This window comes from Panthera onca, chromosome C2, assembly GCF_046562875.1.
Source record: "Panthera onca isolate mPanOnc1 chromosome C2, mPanOnc1 haplotype 2, whole genome shotgun sequence".
NCBI classification, from domain to species: domain Eukaryota; kingdom Metazoa; phylum Chordata; class Mammalia; order Carnivora; family Felidae; genus Panthera; species Panthera onca.
Window position 1 is genome coordinate 2,625,962 of NC_138347.1, and position 22,483 is coordinate 2,648,444.

Genomic DNA, 22,483 nt, shown 5'->3' on the forward strand with positions numbered 1-22,483 from the left:
GTGCTCAGCCCCTGGTCGTGGGCAGGGAAGGGGACGTGCTGCATGCGGTCCTCTATAGGCATTCTGTTGCTATCAGGGCTTTTCTGGTCAGGCGTTAACGATGGTTTGGTCATTGTCAATGTCTCAAGATAGTGTAATAAGAAATAACCGTTGGCCACTACAGTTGAGCAAGAGGGCTCGCTAACACCAGCATCACTTGTGGCGCAGTCTAGCCTAAACCTTGCCCAGCCTTTAGGTCTGCACCCCTGCCTTCAGGACACAGAGGAAGGCCACCCACAGTGCACGAGAAAACAATCAGGAGCCCGGGTCTGGGACAGTTTGCAGGCAGCTGCCCTGATCTCTTCACAAAGTTAATGTCATAAACAAGGAATGAATGAGTGAATATATAAAGGATGGGGGAATGAAACATGCAAATCTTGACTGGATCCTGGTTCAAAGAAAAAGTTAAAAGGTCATTTGGGAAACAATTGGGAAAGCGTGCATACAGACTAGATGTTAGATTATAGTACAGAATAATTGTTTGTTTTTCCAGGTGTGACTGATGTTTATGTAGAATGGGGTTCAGCAGGTTTTTTCTCTTTTTTTTTTAATGTTTATTTATTTTTGAGAGAGAGACAGAGAGTGAGTGGGGGAGGGGCAGAGAGGGAGGGAGACACAGAATCCGAAGCAGGCTCCAGTTTCTGAGCTGTCAGCACAGAGCCTGATGCCGGGCTTAAACCCACAGACCATGAGATCATGACCTGAGCCAAAGTCAGATGCTTAACCGACTGAGTCACCCAGGCACCCCATCAGCAGCTTTTTTCTTTAAAGGGCTATGTGTCCAGGGACCCCAAGACTACCCCCAGGTTCCCTGATTTGCTAGGAGGATTCATGGCTATGACTTATTATGGCAAAAGGATATAAAGCAAAATCAGCACAGGGAAGAGGCTTGTGAAGTGAGTCAAGGAGGAAGCTTCCAGAAGCTTTTCTCAGTGGGGTCACACAGAAGTCACTTAATTCCCCAGCAAAGAGCTGTGACACACATGGGAGATGTCATCTACCAGGGAGCTGGTCAGAGATCAGCACCCAAGGCTTTTACCAGGGGCTAATCACATGGGAACCCTCTGCCTGGCTTGTACCAAAATTCCGACTCCCAGAGGGAAAGCAAGTGTTCAGCGTAAGCCTGTGAAAATTAGCAAAGGGAAACCTCACTCAAATGGAGTCGTGAAGCTAGAAAGGGGATCGCTACCACTCAACTTCGATTACAGGAACAGCTGTCAGTTACAGACCCGAGAGGAGAAGATGTGCTTGCATATCTCCCACCAGGAATTGGCCACCTGTGCGATTCAGCTAATGAGAAATCACCATCACCATGAACTCAGGCTTTTCTCCAATGGACTTTTGTTCAGAACAGCCCCTTCCCATTTCCTCCTTCTTCCCCATGAAATAAAGTTTCTCTCCTCTGTTGGACTAGCGTGTGGGGTTTTTAGTAGCTTGCTTGTTCCCAGTTGTAATTCTCTGCTATTCCTGAATAAACCCATTTTAGCTGGTAACATAATGGTTTTATTTTTAAGGTCAATGAGCCCATCGTTGATGCAAATGGTTTTGGCCCCGTGAGGCACTATCATCACATGGTGATAGGAACCCTCTTGACATCCACGTTCCCAGACAGCAGCCAACCGTATGAGCAGGAGGTTCTAAGGAAAGCAGTCAGGACTTAAGTCAACTCTTTTCTACACAGTTGTAAGACGGTAAATATTTTCAGAATTATGGGCCAGACAACCGCTACTGTGGTGCAAAAGCAGCCATAGGCGACATGTAAATGATGAGCATGGCTGTGTTCCAATAAAACTTTATTTTCAAAACCAGGTGATACGTGGGGTGCCTGGCTGGCTCAGTCAGTGGAGCGTGCGACTCTTGATCTTGGGGTTGTGAGTTTGAGCCCCACGTTGGGCATAGAGCTTACTTAAAATAAAAAAAAAAAAAAAAAACAGGTGGTGTGATGGATTTGGGCCATGAACCATAGTGAAGTGTCGCGATATCTGGAAGTTAATTCAATAAATAAATAAGCATGCATAGTACATAAACAAACGTGGCAAAATGTTAACAAAGGCTGACATTGGCAAAGGAGGGGTCAGGAGTACAGGTGTGTGGTGCTGTATTTTTCCAACCGTCTCTATTTTTGGATATTTCCATGAAAAAAGTTGGGAAATATTTTAGAAACTGGCTTTAGAATCAGAATGTGCTTTTCCACCCGCTGTTTAGGTCCCATTGATAAACAGTGACCCAATGAACAAGACAAGGTTGGTCAATGAAGTCGCACATCCATGCACTATCCAGACAGAAGGCAGGAGACAGCCAAAACCTGAAGAAAAGGACAATTTTTAAAGAAAAATTTTAGCATTCAACTTGGAAAGACAGAGGGAGACAGAGCACGAGCAGGGGAGGGGCAGAGAGAGAGAGAGGGAGACACAGAATCCGACAGAATCTGAGCTGTCAGCACAGAGCCTGACACGGGGCTCGAACCCATGAACCATGAGATCATGACGTGAACTGAAGCCAGATGCTCAACCGACTGAGCCACCCAGGCACCCCAAAAAGAACAATCTTAATAAACACATAGTGTATTTCTGAGGTGAAATTTCACCAACATCATGCAATGAAGTGCACCAATGTATAATTTTAAAATAGGCTTTACCGTATATACAGCTAGTAGATGCTGGCATCTAATGAAAGGTTTGCATCAGTGTACCAGTGTACCAAAAAAATAAATGTGCTCTGTCCTAATTGCAAAATTATCCCTCTTTAGGAAACTTTTCAGTTTGCTGTGCATTGCAGGCAAGAACCAGCAATGGATACTTAAAATTAGAGGCAAAGTATGATAGGGACCATGATATTTGCATGGTCTCATAGGTACTTGGTGGTTACAATAGGAAAGTGGTAACTTTATTCAGGATGGAAGTCAACGTCACCAGCGATGAAACACACAGATACCAGGTACCTTTCCTAAGAGGTACTGAAGGGGCACAGCATCACTTTGGTGGTGATGAGAGAAGAACCCTCTAAGGGCCTGATTTACGAGGGGGGACCAGTTTAGATATCTCAGTCAGCACGACTGTAGGGAAAGTCTGTTTGGACCCAGAGCCTGATTTACAGCCCGCCGCCCCTGCACCGGGTGCCTGCTCTGGGAATGACTACGCTAGAGGAAGACCATCTCGTCCTTGACATACTGATCAACTTTCCTGCTCCCCACGTTCCTTTACGACAAAACCCGTGACTCCTGCCTACACGCGGCTCTACGATCTCCCGAGCTTTCACAGGATGTCAAAAAAGTATACAAATGTGGGGGCACCTGGGGGGCTCCATCGGTTAAGCCTCCAACTCTTGATTTCGGCCCAGATCGTGATCCCACAGTTTGTGAGATCGAGCCCCACATCAGGCTCTGTGCTGACAGTGCACAGCCTGCTTGGGATTCTCTCTCTCTCTCTCTCTCTCTCTCTCTCTCTCTGCCCTACCCTCCCTCAGGAGCTCTCGCTCTCTCAGGATAAATAAACATTTAAAAAAAGTATATAACTCTGGTAAAAACTGTTCATTCTCCAGAGCACCTCCTTCCCTGTGAAGACCGTGTTTTCTGGACAGCTGTCCTAACCCTGGTTCAAAGAAAACTCTCTTTCTTTCTTTTAGAGATTCTAACGTTTTGTTTGTCTTGTACCCACAGTGGTATTCCTGCTCAAAATGCATAACCTCAACCTGATCATGAGGAAACGTCTGCCAGGCCCCAATGAGGATCAGTCCTCAAAAAAGGGCATCTATACTCTAAAAGTATCAGGGCCCTGGGGCGCCTGGGTGGCTCAGTCAGTTGAGCGTCCGACTTCCGCACAGGTCATGATCTCACAGCTCGTGACTTTGAGCCCGCATCGGGCTCTCTGCTGACAGCTCGGAACCTGGCTCCTGCTTCGGATTCTGTGTCTCCCTCTCTCTCTGCCCGTCCCCCACTCGTGCTCTGTCTCTCTCAAAATAAATCAACATTAAAAAAATTTTTTTTAAAGGAAAAAGTATCAAGGTCCTAAAAGACAAAGGTCTAAGAGCTGAGTGCCCCCCCCCCCCCACCATGTAGGAGGAACTTGGATCAGAAAGATAACTTCATGGGGACAATGGTGAATGAGTCAATTCTGTGGGTCAGCTTGTTTGCTGTAAACCAACAGTTATTTCCTGCTTCTGATAACTGCTATTTCTGCTTAGGTGCAGTGCCAACACTTAGGGAAACTGCATGCGGGGTTTACAGAAACTATACAGTTTTTGGACCCTAAAATTATTTCAGTGTAAAAAAGTTTTAAATATTAGAAAAAGAAAAAAAAGAAAGCCTGATGGGAATTCGGGGAACAGATGTTTTCCAACTTCCATACACAGTACCGCATGAGGTCTGCCCGCAAAGGCAGAGCCCCGTCTGTCTATCTGCCCACACCCAGCACGGGGTCAGGTGGTGACAGTGTGGAAGAAGAGCTGTGAACACCTCACTGGGTACAAATTAGCAACAGGAGTGTGCTTGTGTGTTCCACAAATAATGAGGACCATTACATTGCCATACAATATCACGCGGACCCACTTCTCATCCTTGTCCCGCTTGTGTTTTGTTTTCTAGAACATAGGAAAACCAGTGTTCGTGGATCGTGTGTGTTTTCCTAAGTCTTGCTCTTTCAACTCCAAGCTCAACTTGATGGAAACAGACAGGCCCTGGAGCGTGTGTGCGACATCTGTGAAGCGTGGTCGTGCATCTGTGCTAGTGTAAGGGTTAAATTGTACTGTAGGGCTAACGCTTAGCTTCAAAGATAACAACTTTGTTCTGACACTGAAGGTCAAAAGATAACAACCTTGCTTTTACTCTTGTAAATCATACTTCATACTCTTGTGAATCAGGCTTTACCAATGAAGGAAACCAAACCTCAAAAAAGAGCATCAGAGACAAGGGCGAGGAGATCCACTGGTTGCAACTTAGCGGCAGAAAGTCGAAAATAATCACCTCATTCGATAACTGTTTCTGACTCATCTGGCAACTGTTTCTAACTCATCTGGGAACTGTTTCTCTGTTCTGTTCCCAGATAATGATAAAACGATGCGATCGGCTTTAAAAACTCTGTACCCCGGCTATTCGAGCCACACTCTTATCCAGAGTGTTGGTCCCGATCGGTCGGCCTTGCCTCTCATTGTCATAAACTTTGTTGCAACTGTCACTGGTGCCCGTAGCATTCTGTTTCAGGAGTCGTGTGGATGCAACACTAGGAAGCGTGTGCATGACGTGCAGGGAAGGTGAATCAGTTCCCCGGGGGCCGCCAGAACGAGGCGCCATAAGCTGGAGGCCAGAAGTCTGAAATCCGGGGGTCGGCAGGGCCATGGCCCCCTGGAAGACTCCAGGGGAGGATCCTTCCTGCCTCTCCCAGGCTCCTGGCCGTGGCTTGTCGCTGTACTGCTGCAAGCCCCGCCTTCCGCATCGTGTGGCCCCTCCCCTGTGCAGCTGTTTCTCCCCTTGCTCTTCCTCCCATCTGTCTCTCTGTGTCTTCTTGTTTTCTTACAAGGGCAGTCACTGGATGTAGGGCCCACCCTCCCTGATCCACTAGGAATCTCTCTTAACTAACGACATCTGGGAAGACCCTATCTCCAAATTAACATCACACTGCCAGTTTCCGGTGCACGTGACTTTCAGGGAGCTGCTAGCCATCCCACCACAAAAGGGGCAAAGAAGATAAGAGAAATAATAGTCACTGCCATCTAAAGGCCGACTACTAGGCGCCTAAGACTTTATGCACACCCTTCGTAAACCTTAAAGCAATGCTTCTAGGGAGGCGTGATTTTTGCCATGTTACTTGCGAGCAAATTGGCTCGCAAGTTATCCTTCAGCCCAGAGCCCGTAAGAGATAAGGCAAAGGATACGTCCAGGCTGGCCCGTGGTGCCCAGCCCGTGAGAGTCTCGCATCCTAGCTGGGACTGCTCCACAGGTGATCCGTGTGTGTGCCCTCCAGGGGACCCACATCCTCAGGAGGGCTGGTGTGGCTCTGTTGCTGCCACCTTGAAATTCTTCATATGTTTTTATGTTTATTTTTGAGAGACAGAGCGAGAGCGCACAGGGGAGGGGCAGAGAGAGGGGGAGACACAGAATCCGAAGCGGGCTCCAGGCTCTGAGCTGTCAGCACAGAGCCCGATGCCGGGCTCGAACTCACCAACTGTGAGATCATGACCCGAGCTGAAGTCAGATGCTTAACTGACTAAGCCACCCAGGCACCCCAAATTCTTCATATTTTCTGAACAAGGGGCCCAAAGATTCACTTTGCTCTGGGCCTGGCCAGTTAGACAGCGAACTGGCTCTAGATACTGTCACAGCCCAGCCCCCTCCTCCCAGACCGCCCCCCCCCCTCACTGGGGCCCCGCGCCTGCTGCCCACAGACCTTCTCTCCGGACTCAAACTCATTCACCCCTGTTTCATACGTATGCATCTTCCTCCTGTGTATGCTCTCAATTTTTTGTTATAGAAAATTAGGGAAATAAGGTTAGAGGAAGGAGCCAGACATAGTCTCATGATCTAAAGGAACAGCTTTGCACACATCTGCTTATTCTTTTCTGTGCATAAGACTTTTGTTAATTACATATTAATTAATAAAACTTGCTAATTATGTTAACTACACTCTATTGACAGTTTTGAAACTGCTTCTCAATAACATACCTAGCATTTTTCCCCGTGGCATTGGTACGTTCTCCAGAATATGCAGTATTCCAAAACAAAACAATTCGTTTTTTCTAAAAACAAAATTTGTTTAAATAAAACTTTGGGGGGGCACCTGGGTGGCTCAGTCGGTTAAGCGTCTGACTTCGGCTCAGGTCATGATCTCACGGTCCATGAGTTCGAGCCCCGCGTCAGGCTCTGTGCCGACCGCTCAGAGCCTGGAGCCCGTTTCAGATTCTGTGTCTCCCTCTCTCTGACCCTCCCCTGTTCATGCTCTGTCTCTCTCTGTCTCAAAAATAAATAAAGGTTAAAAAAAAATTTTAAATAAAACTTTGGAAAAATACAGAAAATCACAGAGAACTAAGTTATTAAATACTTGTATCCCACCCTCCGAGATGGCTACTGTTCACGGCTCAGAGAACATCCGTCAATCCCACGGCGCCCGGGCGCCACTGAGCCGCCGGGGACTGGGACTGGTGCTTCAGCAATCAGCCGGTGGAGCCCAGAGCAGGGAAGTGGGGCCATGCCTTTCTAGAAGCGCTTCCTCCCACCTGCCCAGCCTCTTGCTATAGATGGCGGCTAGACGTTGCATTGCTTCTAAATTCTAGGAGGGAGATTTTTCTAAATTTTCTGTCTGTCCAGGAATTTTCCTTAATTCCTGGCATTGAGTTCTCCGACTCTGGTTTTATTTTTTTTTTTTAATTTACAGAAGTGTATGAAAATCGGTTATTTATTTATTGCTTCCTATGTGACAGGTATGAAGGTGAGGAACAGATCATTGCTGCCTGTCTGCCTGCCGGGGATCCCACTAGAGACACAGGCGGTTAGTGAGAGGAGAGCCTCTCACGTGCCCAGGGCAGGTGCACCGGACGTACCCCCCACCTGGGTCCCGGCCTTCCCTCTGATTCTGCTGACGCTTCTCCACTTAGGAAACCCTCTGCCTGCATTAGCTTACAGCAAGGCCTTCTAAGATTGTATATCTGTTCCCTCCCTGGACGCGTCTCAATTTCCTGCAGCTCCCTCCATCCCTCCAGAGGGGCTGGGGGCTGGCTCCCTTCAAGGAGCTTGGAAGTAAAGCCACAGTCCACTCAGTTTGCAACGTCCCCAGGTGGCCAGGCCTGTGATGGGAGGCAGGACAGTGCTGCACCTGTTTTTGGGTTTACCTTCGCTATTATTTCCCTTGCTAGCAAATTTGAACTGGTAGCTGGTAAATGCTTAGTTGAGTAAATGCTACACCTTTCCTTTTCTTTCTGTGATTTCTTTCTTCCTTCTTTCTCTCTTTCTTTTTTCTTTCTTTCTCTCTTCTTTCTTTCTTTCTTTCTTTCTTTCTTTCTTCCTCTCTTTCTTAGGATTTCTTGGGCTAGAATTTAATTAGCAATGGATTCTGATGACAAATTTTTGCATGAGGGAACACAAGCAACTGATTAGCTCCAGAAACAGGCGTGTGGATCACCTGCCTGAGAACACAAAGAGGAAGGCAAAGGAGCTGTGTCTTGCTGAGGAAGAAGGAACCGTGAGACGCTGAGAAAAGAACACTTTGGCTTCCTTACGCTGGGAAAGTCAGAAACCTCACAGGCGAGGCTTCACAGATTTCAAGCTGAAGTGATGTCCAAGGCCCTGGAGTGGCTCCAGGACCCTGGGTGAGGAGACCTGCTACTTGGTCTTTTTCTCTGGCTCCAGCAAGAAGGGCACCCAGGGCATCAAGGAATGAGAGATAAATGTCAGCATTTTCCAGGGCCTTTGGATAGAAAAAGTTATGCTAATCATGGGAGAGATTTAAGCTAGTGTACTAATTACAGACAGTAATAGTAAGAACACTATCAACTCGCCCTGGGGCTGAAAACATTTTATACTTATTAACTCATTTAGAACTTTATAAAACTCAAAACCCTTGGAGATTGGTCACGAGTATTATTCCCACAGACGGGACAGAGCTGTCAGGAGTTAGTCCTATGCCATCCAGCATAGGAGGGGAGAAGGGGGAGGAGGGGGAGGAGGGGAGGAGGGTGAGGAGGTAAAGCCCACTGAGCTGCAGGATAGGAAAAGGCAGGAGAACCGTTTTCCATTTTTATGGAGTCAAATCTGACTCATCATACATTCATGCAATTATGAGTGAATTGTCAGATCTCCCCTTCCTCTCCCCTTACCGTTCAACCACACCTGACCTTTCACCTTTCCTGAAGTTACAAACCAGGTTCTGCCCCTGGCAGGTATCACAAAGGCTTGTCTCCCCCACACACCTGCTTCCAGCCACTCCCGCTGGGGCTCTGTGTTGGGCCTACAAGCAGGCAAGGCTGGGCCTGGTCCTGCACAGTCAGCACCCAGTGATGGGAGAGGCCTGTGTCCACTGAGGGTTGGGCCAGAGGGCTGGAGGGCCTGGACTTTTCTAAGAGACCAATCCTGTCCAGTCAGCTCCTAGTATGGCCCCCACCCCTGCCCCAAATAGAGTGTGGGACCCCTCCCTTCCCTGGGTGCTTGCATCTGCCCAATCTGAACCCAAATCCTGCCACAGCCTAGCCCTTTCCTAACGCCCTCGATCTGACCACCCCCCGCCCCCCCCGCCCCCAGCCTGAAGCCCTGGCAGCCGTCTCCTCCTCATCCTGGGATGGCTTTGTGCCTCCTCTGCTCACACACACACACACACACACACACACACACACACACACACGAGTGCTCCATCTGGGTCACAGGCTGGTGACCTCCAGAGTGGCCGGCACAAGTGGGGTGCTGGGCCAGGCCTTGCAGATGAGGGGTGCAGGATAGTTGACTGCACAGGGGCCTGAGGCCGGGCAGGGTCTGATCTTGGACTCCGGGATGCCCCGGCAGCCTCCTGCCCCGGTCCCCAGCTCCTGCAGGTCCTGGCTGGGTACGAGCTTCTCTCCCCTCTGCCCTTCCGCAGCTGTCATCTCAGGTCCAGGTAACCACCTGCCTGTGACCCGCTCCCCGCACCCGCCCCCCTCCAACGCTGCGTCCTGCCCTGTACAGGGCAGACTTCTCACAGTCCCCTACAGAGCCCACCCCAACCCCATGTGGGACCTGCCCCCAACTGCTCCCTGCAGGATAGCCCCCACCCCAACCTGACCGGCCAGAGGAGGACGACACCACACCCACATGGCGGGCAGTGGGGGACCCAGGATGTCGCCCGCGAGACGCGCGCCCTAGGGGCAGGTAGGCGACCGGCCGAGCCCCGCCCTCGCCCCCGCCCCCCGCCCCTCCAGCACCGCCCCTGTCCCCGGCCCTAGGCCCCGCCCCGCCCCACACAGCACCGCCCCCTGCCCCGCCCCCGCACGCCCCTAGCGTCACGTGACCGTCGCCTGCTTTAAGCGGAGCGGGCGCCTCGGGTCGGGGTTCCGCTCTGGCCGCAGCTCCTCCGCCCGCCGCCAGGATGATGTGCGGGGGGCCCTCCGCCACGCAGCCCGCCACGGCCGAGACCCAGGCCATCGCCGACCAGGTAGGAGGGAGCGGGTGGGGCTCCGGAAGGCGCTCCCGGCTGCGAGGCCTGCGGGTGCGAGCCTGCCCCTGGGGTCCCCGGGGCCCCGCCTCGGTTTCCCCTCTGCGGCCGCAGGCAGGTGGTAGGAGGGTGCGCCGAGCGGGCCGGTCGGGGCCAGAGCGGGCGGAAGCACCCGAACGGCTCCTTCGGCGCCCCTCCCCTGCCGCCAGCCCGCTGCCCCCCGGCCGCCCCGGGCCTCGCTCGGGTGGCTCCACCGCCCGACCGCAGTGCAGGCTGGTGACTCAGCCCCACGAGACCCGTGAAATGAGGAATTCGCAGGGACTGCTGTGCGAGCCCCGCCTGGGCCGCGGCTCCCGGCCCTGCCCCCGCAGCCCCTCCTCGCCGGGACCGGAGGGTCCTCTCCGGTCAGGGGAGTTGGAGCGGGCGTGAGGTCATTTGCTCCTGAATTTGGTGTGAAAGTGACCTGTGGCGGAGGTGTTGCTGCTGGCAGGCACCGAGGCGGCCAGCCGGTCTGCTGGAGGTGTCTAAGAGGACAGGGGCAGGGGGAATCCCCACCTCTGCACCCGGTGCTGCCTCCTTTCTGGAGCACTCTGGGGCACGCAAAGGGAGCATCTGTGACTGACCCCGGGTCAGAAGACTTTCTGCGCCGGCCCCCGCCCCGTGAGCAGCGCCACCAGCCCTGGGCGCTTGGGCCTTGGGCCTCTGTGCCCCCTTGGCTGCAGCCCAGCCCGTCTTTCTCCCCAGTCAGTCCTGGGACCGATGAGCTCCCACTCTGTAGGGAGGGGCCGGGCTTGGCAGTCGAGGCTGCCGCGTTACCTGTTCTGCCACCTGGCGCCTGGGTTTTCTTTCCATTCTTTGCCAGCGGCCTGGGGCTTTCGGCCCCTCCTGAAGCAGACAGAGAGGTGAATCCCTCCCAAAGCCCTGGGCCGTGGTGGGGGTGTCACTCACCCCCCCAGAACCACCCCTCCCCCCGCCTTTCGCAAACTGTCAGCAGAGTCCATTCCCTGCAGACCTAGCGTGGCGTTTTGCACAAAGAAGGGGGCTCCTGATCTGAGTATTTAGACACAGGTAAGCCCCACCCCGGAGAAAGGCACTTGGTGCAATGAGCACCGTGAGTCGCACAGGTAAGATCAGGATCAACTTCTGCCCAAAAGCTCTACGTCTTTTTTTTTTTTTTTAACGTTTGTTTATTTTTGAGAGAAAGAGACAGAGCATGAGGGGGAGAGGGACCGAGAGCCAGGGAGTTACAGAATCCAAAGCAGGCTCCAGGCTCCAAGCTGTCAGCACGGAGCCCGATGCGGGGCTCGAACTCACAGACCGCGAGATCATGACCTGAGCTGAAGTCGGACGCTCCACCGACTGAGCCACCCGGGCGCCCCACAGAAGGCTCTACATCTTAAGACGCAGTAGGGGCACCTGGGTGACTTCCGACCTCAGCTCAGGTCACGATCTCGCTGTTGGAGAGCTTGAGCCCCGCATCGGACTCACTGTCAGCTCAGAGCCGGCTTTGGAGCCTCTGCCCCCTCCCCCCGCCCCTTCCCCACTCACGCTCTCTCTCTCTCTCTCTCTCTCTCTCTCTCTCAGAAATGAATAAACATTTAAAAATAAAATAAACCTGCAGTCAAGTGCATTTTACCTGCGAAGCCCTGTGCCTGCCGCCTCCGGTGCCTGGGGACACATTTGGAGGCTGTAATGCCCTCCGGAGAGGAGTGGCAAAGACAGTCATGACCTCTCTAGAATAGAAGGGGAAATTTAAATCTATGACTGAAGTTAGTTTAAAATTTTGAATTTTAAGAGGGAATAATCATATACAGCCTCTTCATCAAACTGTTTGGCTGTGAACTGGAAAGGAAAACGGGGCGTCAACTCGTATATAGCGTCATGATGGAAATTTTAAAATCACCCATGCCTAGAACACGAAGGGCCAACGACTTGCCCAAGCACTGTCGCGGGAGTCGGTAGATTTAAGGAGCTTTCTGCCCTCTGTCGGTAGAACTGACCGTGTAATGCCCCTCTCCGCTCTCAAGAATGCTCTTGCTGGAGAAGATCTGGAACGGGCGGGTGCGGGAATCCCGTTTGTAACTGTCCCCTCCCCTAGGTGAAGCCCCAGCTGGAGGAGCAGGAGAATAGGAAGTACACTATCTTTAAGGCGGTGGAGTTCAGGAGCCAGGTGGTCGCAGGGACGAACTACTTCATCAAGGTGAGGGTCAGCCTTGGGGGGGGGGGGGGTGTTGGGGGGCAGGGCCCCGCCCCTATCCGGGACCCTCCTCACGCAGGCTGGTCCAGCAGGGGCACTTGGGGTCAGAGGTCCTCCGGCCTGCCCCTCACTGGCCTCTCTCCTCTCTGTCCGTCTCCAGGTTCAAGTCGATGATGACGAGTTTGTGCACATTCGAGTGTTTCAGAGTCTCCCGCACGAAAACAAACCCTTGGCCTTGTCCAGCTATCAGACCCACAAAGCCAGGCACGACGAACTGGCGTATTTCTAGTTCCCGCTCTGAACATGGCCCGTCCGTGTGGTTCTGTCCTCTGTGGACACGTCTGGGGTCATAAACGGGTGCCATTTCTTCACTGGGGGTGGGGGCGGGGTGTCGCGCAGCTCTTCTGACTTGCGTTGGGAGAGACAAAGTCAACCCAACCAGCGATCTTAATTGCTTTCAAAGAGCGCTTATATTCTCTTTTCAATACATATTTTTAAGTCTTGGCAAATTTATGCCTTCGTTTTGGATTCTTTTGGCTTCATCGGAAACCACAGTCCCGTGTGGAAGCGTCAGGAAGCGTGAGAGTGGCGTGCTAATATGGTGGTTTGACGGCCACGTGACCGCTGTGCCACGTGGCGCCCCTCCTGGGTCACGTACTGGCCTGAGCTGGCCGGATGCCTCTTCTACCTACAGAGCTGCCCCCCGGGGGAGCCGCTCAAGGTCCCCGCAAGTGGACGGTATACCCAGGACTCCAGGAGCCTGTGCTGCAACCACAGCTCCCCACGCTCGGCTTCCACCGTGTCCTGTCTCGAGGCCTTAGTCTCCCCCATAAAATAAAAGGCTTTGGGCAAATCTGATTCTAGAGCATTAGCTCTGGATGTACTTAGACGCACTCACACACCACCCTCACACCCCAGTAGAAATACACACACGTGTGCAGAGGACGCCATAGGTGTACGTGTACGTGTAGAATAGTTGTGAGGCCTCGCTGAGCACCATCCGCCTGGAAGGGTTCTTGAACTTAGCCTCCGAGCATCTGGGCAGCGGCACATCTCCGGTGTTCGACACAGGGTCCCCGCCATGAGCGAAGGCAGTGCGGTGGTTTGCCCTGTGTCTGTTTTGCAAATAAACAGCACGCGCATCGTTGCAAGAGTAGGGGCTGAGACGTCTGTGTGGTTCAGGTCATGGCAGAAAACCGTCCCCGAGGGTTCAAGTTGGTCTCAAATCACCACACCACTCTGCATCGGCGGCGTGTGGCGCTTGGTGCCGGGTCGGCAGTGCAAGGCGCGGGCTGTCCAGATCGCGAGGGAAGGAAGAGCACACCAGGGTCGCAGGGTGAGCAGGCAGCTTGAAAGCGGCAAGAAGAGGGGCGCCCGGGGGGCTCAGTCGGTTGGGCGTCCGACTTCGGCTCAGGTCGTGATCTCACGGTTCGTGGGTTCGAGCCCCGTGTCGGGCTCTGCGCTGACCGCTCAGAGCCTGGAGCCTGCTTCTGATTCTGTGTCTCCCTCTCTCTCTGCCCCTCCCTCTGCTCTCAAAAATAAATAAACATTAAAAAAAAAAATTTAAGTGGCAAGAAGAACACCTTAATGCCGGCTGTGTGTGTCCCAATCTCTGTTCTTGAACTAGAAGAATGAAGAGCTTTCCCAACAGGCTCTTGTTCTTGGTAGTGAAGCAATTTGGGGTTGAAATGAAGACCTAACAGAGAGAGAGGAGAGAGAACCCCAAGCAGGCTCCACAGTGTCAGCACAGAGCCCGATGCGGAGCTCAATCCCATGAACCTTGAGATCACGACCTGATCCAAAAATCGAGAGTCTTGAGGCTTAACCAGCTGAGCCACCCAGGTGCCCCTCCCCCCACTTGTAAGAGCTATTGATACATTAGCAATGTACATTAGCAATATTTTCTCCAAGTTGTAATTTGTTTTGAGTCCTAGATTAAAAGCCCGTCTCCAGACCCAGACTGTAGAGAAACTCACCCGTTCCTCTAGAATTTTAATTTTTTTAATTTTTTCGTATGGATTTTGAGAAAAATAGCAAGTGGGGAGGGGCAGAGAGAGAGAGAACCCCAAGCAGGCCCCAGTGCGGGGCTCGAACTCCACGAACCATGAGATCATGATCTGGGCTGAAGTCAAGAGTCGGACGCCGTCTGAGCCACCCAGGCGCCCCTAGAATTCTAGTTTTTTTTTCAGCCCTTGTATGCTGGAGCCACGGCCCTGCTTTTGCAAGGTCAGAAAATGTGCATTAATGCCATTTCCGGGCAGCTCCGTTAGGGCCTCCGAGGCACCCCACCTGGTAATGATGGATTAGTGACACCAACGATTGTGTCCAACGCACAAGTGACGTCAGTTATCTGTTCCTCTATCTCTAGGCCAACGTGCGTCTGCTCCCTTGTGAGTCGGCTGGCTGGATCTGTGCCGGCACCGGGTTCTGGGAGCACTCCGAGACCGGGTGCTGCGGGGTGTGCTCCGAGCTGGGGAGGCTCTGCCGGGGCAGAAGCAGGGCGTGCACGGCGCACTGACCTGTTCAGCCCGAGTGGGGGCGCGGGGTCAGGCCTTGGGAAGAGCGACATTCGCCGAGAATCCCGGGCGGAGGAGAGGAGCCTCAGCTGAGGGCAGCGGGGAAAGGTGCCCCCCTGCTGGCCCGGGGAGAGGGTGCTTGGTCCCACCCGGGGAGCGCGAGGACTGGGGTCTGACTCCCGGCGGTGGGACCGGTCCCTGTAGCAGCCTTCTGGGTCCTGGAGAAACACAACACTCGGGGGTGAGTGGAAGAGGAGCGCTTAGCAAGGGCCCCCCTCCCCCGCTCCTGTATGCGCACTCGCTCGCTCTCTCGCTCTCAAAAAAAAAGCGGGGCAAAGGATGAAAAATTCTATAGTGAAATGGGCAAAGACCTGAACAGCCACGACAACCTGTAACACGTCCACACAATGAGAAGAGCAGAGCGAAACCACGTCGGGTGCCGGTCTCTGTCCTGCCCCACAGTCAAACGTCCGGACCTGCTAACCCCACTGCGGGCCGGGACCGGGAATGCAAACAGGTACAAGCCCTTCGCAGACACCCGGGTGACCTCTCGGGACTACACGGCACGCGCCCCTCCCGCCGGCGCTCCCCCGCACGTTGGTCTGTGAGCCCGGATTACTGGTGCGGATATTTCGGTCATTCACTTCCCCGACCTGGCCACGGGCACGGAGTCCCCAGTGGCTGGCACCGGGCAGGCAGTCGACAAAGTGACCCGATAACGCAGGAGACTGTAATTCTTCTCTAACTCGGGGCTTTCTCGGCTCACCTCTGCGGGGCCTGGGACCGGGCCCCCCTCGCCCGTCCGTCCCGACCTGCCCTGGCCTCTGCCGTAGCGGCTCTGCTCCAGCGTCCAACCCAGTGGGGCCCACACCCGCCCCAGGCCAGGCAGCACACCTCAAAAACCCAGGGGTGCCCGCCCCTGTGGGGTGAACTTCGACCAATTGGAGAAGACTGGAGTGATGCCCCGCTTGACCACTTGGCCAGCTAGGTCACACGCTGCCATGCATCTTCTCCCCCCTCTCCCTGCCTTGTCCCTTTTCCTGTTCTTACCTGCCCCTTGGGAGGGCACCCCCTCCCCCGTACCGCTTAGTGCAAGGGTGGGGCCCGGGCTCCCTTCCAGGAACGCAGCCTGAGGGAGCCCCTGCCGGTGTGGTCTCCAGGGTGGGGCCTGCACCTGAGGCCGGGCTTCCCGCCCTCCCCAGGGGACGTCTGCGGCAGGAACCCTCCTGATGGTTGAGGTTCAAGGCCGTGCGTGTCCTCTGCTGGACATCTCATGCGGAGTGTCAGAGAGGGAAAGGTGACCGTGTCGGGACTCACCGGGCTTCATCCCCATCCCCATCACAGGAGGCAGTGGGTTGAATAATGTCCCCCCGGGATATCCCTGGCCCAGTGCCCGGAGCCTGTGGATGTTATCTCACAGGGCAAGGGGACTTGTCAGATGTGATTAAGCTAAGGGTCTGGAGCTGGAGAGGTGATCCCGGACTGTCTGGGGCCCCAATGTCATCCCGGGGTCCTCAGAAGAAGAGGCAGGGGTCGGGGTCAGACTGAAGCCACACCACGGCTGTGAAGTCATGAGGGCCCCTCTAAAGTCTGGAAGAGGCTGGGCACATTCTCCCTGGAACCTTCCAGAGGACCCAGCCCCGCCCACCTATTTGTACAAGTCTGATCTCCAGAGTCGCTTTAAGCCACTGCATTTGTGGAAGTGTGCCACAGCAGCCCCAAAGGGTCGTCCACCAGGAGGGCCTTGCGGGCCAGCTAAGGGGCACAGGAGTCAGCAGGGGGGTGGAGAGGCGGAGTTCAAGGTGTTCCAGACATGAAGCAGATCCCTCTCCCACCCTTCTCCTGCTTTTCCTTCCAGGGCAAGGGGCCTGGCATTCTGGAGACTGCCTGGGGAGCTACTCACAAAGGTGTGGGTGAATCACAGTGTGGGTGAATCACTGTGGGAACACAGTACCTGCCCGGCCTGTAGGACCGGCTGTCACCACCCAGGTGTGAAGGGATTGAGACCCAGGAGCAGTGACATCCATCAGGGATGAGGCTGGTCCTTGGACTCTAGCGGGGCTGGGGGCGGGGCCTGAGAAAGGGAACCCACCCTCCTGGGATCCCTGCCCACAGGAGGAGCTTAGAGGCCAGCCCCCAGGGCACAGAACAGAGTGGGTGGGACAAGGGGACCTGGGCCACCGTGGGTGGGTTGGGCAAGCTCTTTCCCTTAAGACATACGTGTTTACGGCCTCAGCTCCCATGCTGGGCTGGCTGGCTGGCTGGTGGCAGGGGCTTCGGGTACCAGGGGATAATTAACGGGGGGTTCCTGAGGCGGGAGGAATCATTGCACTTCAACACCATGGCCAGAAAAAGATTTATTTACGGGTAATCATAAGTCAGTAGGACCAGCACACAGACACGGCCTCTACAGCGCTGACAGGGACTTTACAAACACGTGCACAGGACGGAGGGCTGGAGACCCCAGCACTGGAGAAACCACCCCCTGGCCCTCCCCCGCAGCCGGGCCCCAGGGGCAACGTGCTCCGACCCGAGGGGGTCACACAGCCTCCACAGTCTGAGTTAACTTCCAGGAAGGCCCAGGCCAGCCCCCGCTGGGCTCTGAGTCAGCACCTCAACCCTCCTGTCCGCCCAGTCGTGCGGTCATTGGCTGGAATCCCAACTAAAATTCAACATCAGAAAGTATGCAGCTATAAAGCCGAAAGCACTCAAAACACCATCCACACGCTCTTCACCTTGGAGCCTACACGTTGTACGTTAGGAATTCACTTTCAGTTCCCCAAACAGGAACATCTGTGCTACCCGTCAGGACAACAGGCCCACACGCTTTGCGGGGTGCACCCAGGCACCTTTCGCTCCCCACCTGTGCTCTCTGGGATGTTCTGAAGGCCGCTGCCAAGCCCGCCAATTCTCCCTTTCTGCCCCTCTCCCCCGCCCCGCCACCCTCACCCCCTCATGCTGGGAGCCGAGTCCTGCACGAGAAACGAAATGTAGTGGCTCTCTGAAGCCAGAGGCCCTGTCCCACAGCTCGGAACGGTGTGGGGTGGGGTGCGCCCCGCTCCCTCCCCAGACCGCCGGGCTCCGCGGAGCAGACGGAGGGTGCTAGGCCCTCCTCACCGTCAGCCCCATTCTGCTGCACCCTCGCCATCCGGCTCCCCAGGACACCTGCAGGGCAACGAGGGACGGCCGGGACAGGGAGTGGTCAGGGGCTTCAGGAGGTCTCTTCCCACCAGAATGGGCTTCCGGAGGCAGAAGGTGGAAACTTGCCCACCGTGGTGTGGGGGCTGCCCCACCCAGGGCTCATCTGCTGCCAGGGTTCAGCGACCGAACCAAGTGGCCTGCCCCGAGCACAGGGCTCGGCTCTGCTGGGACAGCGGGAAAGCTTCTAGAACAGCTGTTTACTCTGCCAGAATTTAAGGAGAAAATTCTAGGAAGAACTTTCCATTCATACAAAGCTTGGAAATATTCTCGAAGTCAGAACTAAAGTTAACTCGTTAAACTCCGTCTTAAGCAAAGGAACATGTGGTGGGTGGTGTCTGTGAGCACGACCTCTTAAGACAGGCAGGAATGTGGTTTGTAAGACCCTGTGCTTTGGTCAGAGTCTCCCCTCAGTAAGACAGGAAACGTCCTGCACCGAGAATCACCTGCAGAAGTCCACGGGGAGACTCATGCACCGGAAGCCCGGGATTTTAGGAACCTGGCCACCATGGGGCAGCACTGAGGCCAGCCTGGGACACAGACCCCGAGGCCCAGTGCCTGTGTCACTAGCACTAGAGCCCCGTGCACTACGCCACAGGGTGGCGACGAGTGCAAGCTCCGGGCTGGGGTCTGCCCCGCCCCCTGCCGGCAGAGGGTGGAAGTACAGGGCTGGATTCTGCAACGGGGGGGGGGGGGGGGGGGGGTGAGGGGGGGTGGAGGGGGCTCTATAAACAAGCACTCAAGGTTCTTGACACTTTTCACCCTCAAAGGCCCCCTGACCACCCGACCGCCCCTGCCACAAAGCAACTGCAGCGCGCACACACACACACACACACACACACACACACGCAACACCAGCTCCCTGGCCACATGTGTGCAGTTGGGTCACTGTGCTTTGAGGGTCCAGCCTGACCAGCACCCTCGGGGCAGAAATGAAGTGGGAGGTCTCCTGGGCTCCCAGAGCTGCCCTCCCAGGGATGGGGGTCCTTCTGAGTGCCCACCCAGTGCAGGCATCTAACGTGTTCCCTCTGAGCACACGGGACCCGGCTCTGAAGGAAGTCCTAATGTAAACAGTTCACGGAGTGACGGGATGAGAGAAATCACCTGCAGCCGGTCGGCAGGAGCTGGTGTGGAACGAACATGGGGGGGGGCTTGGTGGCCACGCCCCTCTGGGGGCAGAGTGGCGTCTGGGGGCCCCGCGGCTCCCATGAGACTCAGACAGCCAGGACCCCACTCACAGCATCCTGGCCTGCACAGTCGCCCCTCTGCCCACTCAGACTTCCTTCCCCGCCTTCCGGCCCAGGCAGGTGCTAGGGTGGGGGGTTCCTACAGAAACCCTGTCCCATGGGGACATGTGCACGGAGACCCCAGCCACCTGCTGGGGGGCAGAGAAGGAAGACAGAGATTCTGGTTATCCTGGTGCCGGAATCCAGAGTGCTCACAGGTGCCTGTGATTCAGGCAGACGCAGCCCCGACGCCCTGGGGCAGGTGGTCCCATCGAAGGGCAGGAGGGATAAAGGAGGGGGCGTGCTCACAGCGCAGGTCCAACAGCTAGAACGCTGTCACCTCCTTTACCGTACGTTTCAACTAGCAGTGAACGTGAGGTCCAGCAAGGAGGGAATGGCAGTCAGGGGTGGCCTCGGGACACCCAGTGAGGCCAGGGCCCCGCCCGCCTGGCCCTGCCCCACCTGCCTGCTCCCCGGAGGCAAAGGTTCACCCTTCGGGGGCTCCACCACACAGCATTACTTTCCTGGACGATGACGGTGGGGACGAGGGGGATTCTGCATCGACACGGGGACTCAGGCATCACGTTGCTGGCGGGGCGCCCTGCCTCCGTTCTGAACACGAAAAGCACGCCAAACCAGGCTCAGTCCATCGTAAGGTTAGACGACATTTACAAAATTGGTTCCGACAAGGTCAAGAACAGCACAACAAAGCGTCATTTTTACCATCGCTGACGTACATTAAAGAATAACGCAGATTACCACGATGACCTTAGCAAGACTTGGCAATGATCTGAAAACGGTTTTAAAAAAAGAGTAGTTTGTAATTCATCTTTAAGGCCTACAGAAGCTTTGAAAAACCATATTGAAATCTGTCCTCTGGTAATAAGCAGGCGACTTAGGACTGATACACTTCTCATTTTAAAATATATAATTATTACTCTGCATGTTACTGAACTATGGAAAGTAAAAACAAAGATTTACTCTAATTTGGACCCAACCTATGGGAAAAAAAAAAAGAAAGGAAGAAAAAACCGCTGCTAGTGACCACGGCTGACCTCTGGGTGGGAAATTCTAAGCACAGACCAGCCAGGGCCCGCGTGTCTACGCAGGACCACGCCCAGGATAGCAGTGGGCTCGGCAGCAGCGCGTGGCCAGCGCAGCTCGCCGGGAGAAGCTGCTGCGGTTCCTGCGGGAGCCCCGCGCCCTGCAGGGGCTCTTGGGATGCCGGGGTCCCGCTGCTGGGGGCAGAGGGCTCAAGACCCCACCACTCCCAGCGGTCGGGGCTTCTCGGTCGGAGGAACTTGAGATGAGAACGTCCGAGATCCAGCCAGAAAGCTCACAGTTTCACGGGAAGTTTAGGGGCGGAATAACTATCGTTCTATGTACAGTTGGGGGAAGTAAAAGCATCAAGTGTAACACGAAGCCTGAGCCCCTGAAATAAAACTTAAAGAACAGAGGGTCAGCGTCTGCCGTGTTCCCAAGGCCATGGTACACACAGAGTAAGCCCCTACGCCCCACACGGTATCCTCACGGAGGGTTTTCCACCATCTCGTCGCAGAGAGATACCATGGCCCGTGCACGGGCTGCCCGGTGCTAACGCACGAGAGCGGACACTCAGGACGTGGACAGACTGGGAAGAAAGAAGAGCGGGCGGAACGGCACGGACGCTGGTATTTCTTTGTTTCAGGGAGTTTGCAACAGACTGAACACCGCCCTGCCCAGGAGGTGGCAGTGGATCCTGGGGACACTGGCCCTGCTGCAGAGGAGAGCGTGGGCTACAGGAGAGGACCCGCCTGTGGGACGGGGAGGGGCCCCCCCCACTCTGCAGGCTCTGTCCCCTCCCAGCCGCAGGCTCCTGGGGGAGGCGGACCTCTGCTCTCCCCAGGGCGGCGCGGAGAGGGGCACCCTCGCTTGCAGCCACGCCTGGGGGTGCCCCGGGCAGTAGACGCCCGGCCTGGTGTCGCAGCCCGAGGCGTCTGAGAGCTGCGAGCCCGGCGCTCTGCCCCGGCCCCTCCCCCGATCTGCCAACACCCTCTCCTCGGAGAAGGGGCTCAAGCTGCGGCTGCCTTTCAGGGGGCCTCGTGCACCCCGGCTTCCGGTGGCATGGAAGGCAGGACTGAGCGGGCAGGGGCGAGCGCACAGGGTGACTGGCTCGTGGGGATTTAAATATGCCAATGGTATCCACGGCCCTCTACCCGTCTCTGCACAACCACGTGGCACGAGGCATCTGTCGCCAGCCAAGGGTGGCAAGCGCGCAGACGTAACCCGGCGTGCCACAGACCAGGTGAGGTTTCCGGCAGGAACACAACGGGCCAGTCTCGCCACGGGCTGTTCCAGCCTCGGGAGCCCTTCCTCATCCCCCGTGCGCGTCCGGGCCAGCTGGTCTCGACCTATTCCCGCAGTGACGCAGTCCCCGGCGACCTACCCCACAGCTAGGCCACAAACGAGACTTCTCAAGCAGGAACAAAGGGGGGCGGGTCACAACGACAACAGAGGCATTTGGCAGGATTCGCCCAGACGCGGATGGTTAAAACCCAACTCTTTCTCAGGGACGCACAGACTCCAGGACTTTCCCCGGCCCTCGCCCGCCAGGGATGGGACGCCGCCGGGGGGCCCACGGGAGCGGGGTTCCCGGGAGGCCCAGGAGCCCTGGGGGACAGGGAGCTGGGTTCCCAGAATTACAGATTTCTGTGATCGCTTTGTGACTTTTAAAAAGCAGGACCAGCACGTTTTCACAATTAAGACCGGTTGAGGCTGGACACTCACGAAAGAAAAAAATATCAAGTTTCGGTCACGGCTCTAAGGCAGATGCTACATTTTCACAGGGACGACGATGGAGACACCGACACGCTGTGCGTTAGGAGGTGGCACGCGGGCCCTCACAGCACCGCGGCCTGGACCACGATCTCCGGGTTCTCGATGTCCTTCTTGCTCTGGACCATCCTCAGCTCCAGCTGTGCCGGGCTGGGCTTCAGTCCTCCCCCTGCCTGGGCTGCAAGACAAAGCGTGGGTGACAGGGACAGACCAGAAGGCACTCCAGTTTCGTGCCCCCTTCCCTCGCCTGAGCCCTGACGGTCCGTGTCCCCTCTGGGGCTCCCGTGTGGGGCACGAGCTCCGCAGGCTAGCAGAGGCGGAGGGAGCCTCGGGACCCCGCTGTCGGCTCCCTCCCTCCTGCCTCCCCCCTCCGCTCTCATTGCCGTC

At 55.4% G+C, this 22,483-nt stretch overlaps 2 protein-coding genes across 2 annotated transcripts in view; one reads left to right on the top strand and one right to left on the bottom strand.

Moving 5' to 3' along the window:
- Nucleotides 1-9,995: 9,995 nt before the first annotated feature.
- CSTB (cystatin B) lies at nt 9,996-12,855 on the top strand. Its single transcript, XM_060640556.2, has 3 exons — nt 9,996-10,145; nt 12,244-12,345; nt 12,503-12,855. The coding sequence occupies exons 1-3, from the start codon at nt 10,080-10,082 to the stop codon at nt 12,629-12,631; spliced, it is 297 nt and encodes a 98-aa protein (XP_060496539.1). The 5' UTR covers nt 9,996-10,079; the 3' UTR covers nt 12,632-12,855.
- Nucleotides 12,856-17,202: 4,347 nt separating this feature from the next.
- PDXK (pyridoxal kinase) overlaps nt 17,203-22,483 on the bottom strand; it is a 31,361-nt gene continuing 26,080 nt past the window's right edge. Inside the window, exon 11 of the mRNA XM_078452711.2 lies at nt 17,203-22,274. Coding sequence (XP_078308837.1) covers nt 22,162-22,274 — 113 coding nt within the window. The 3' untranslated portion in view covers nt 17,203-22,161. The remainder of the gene's footprint in view (nt 22,275-22,483) is intronic.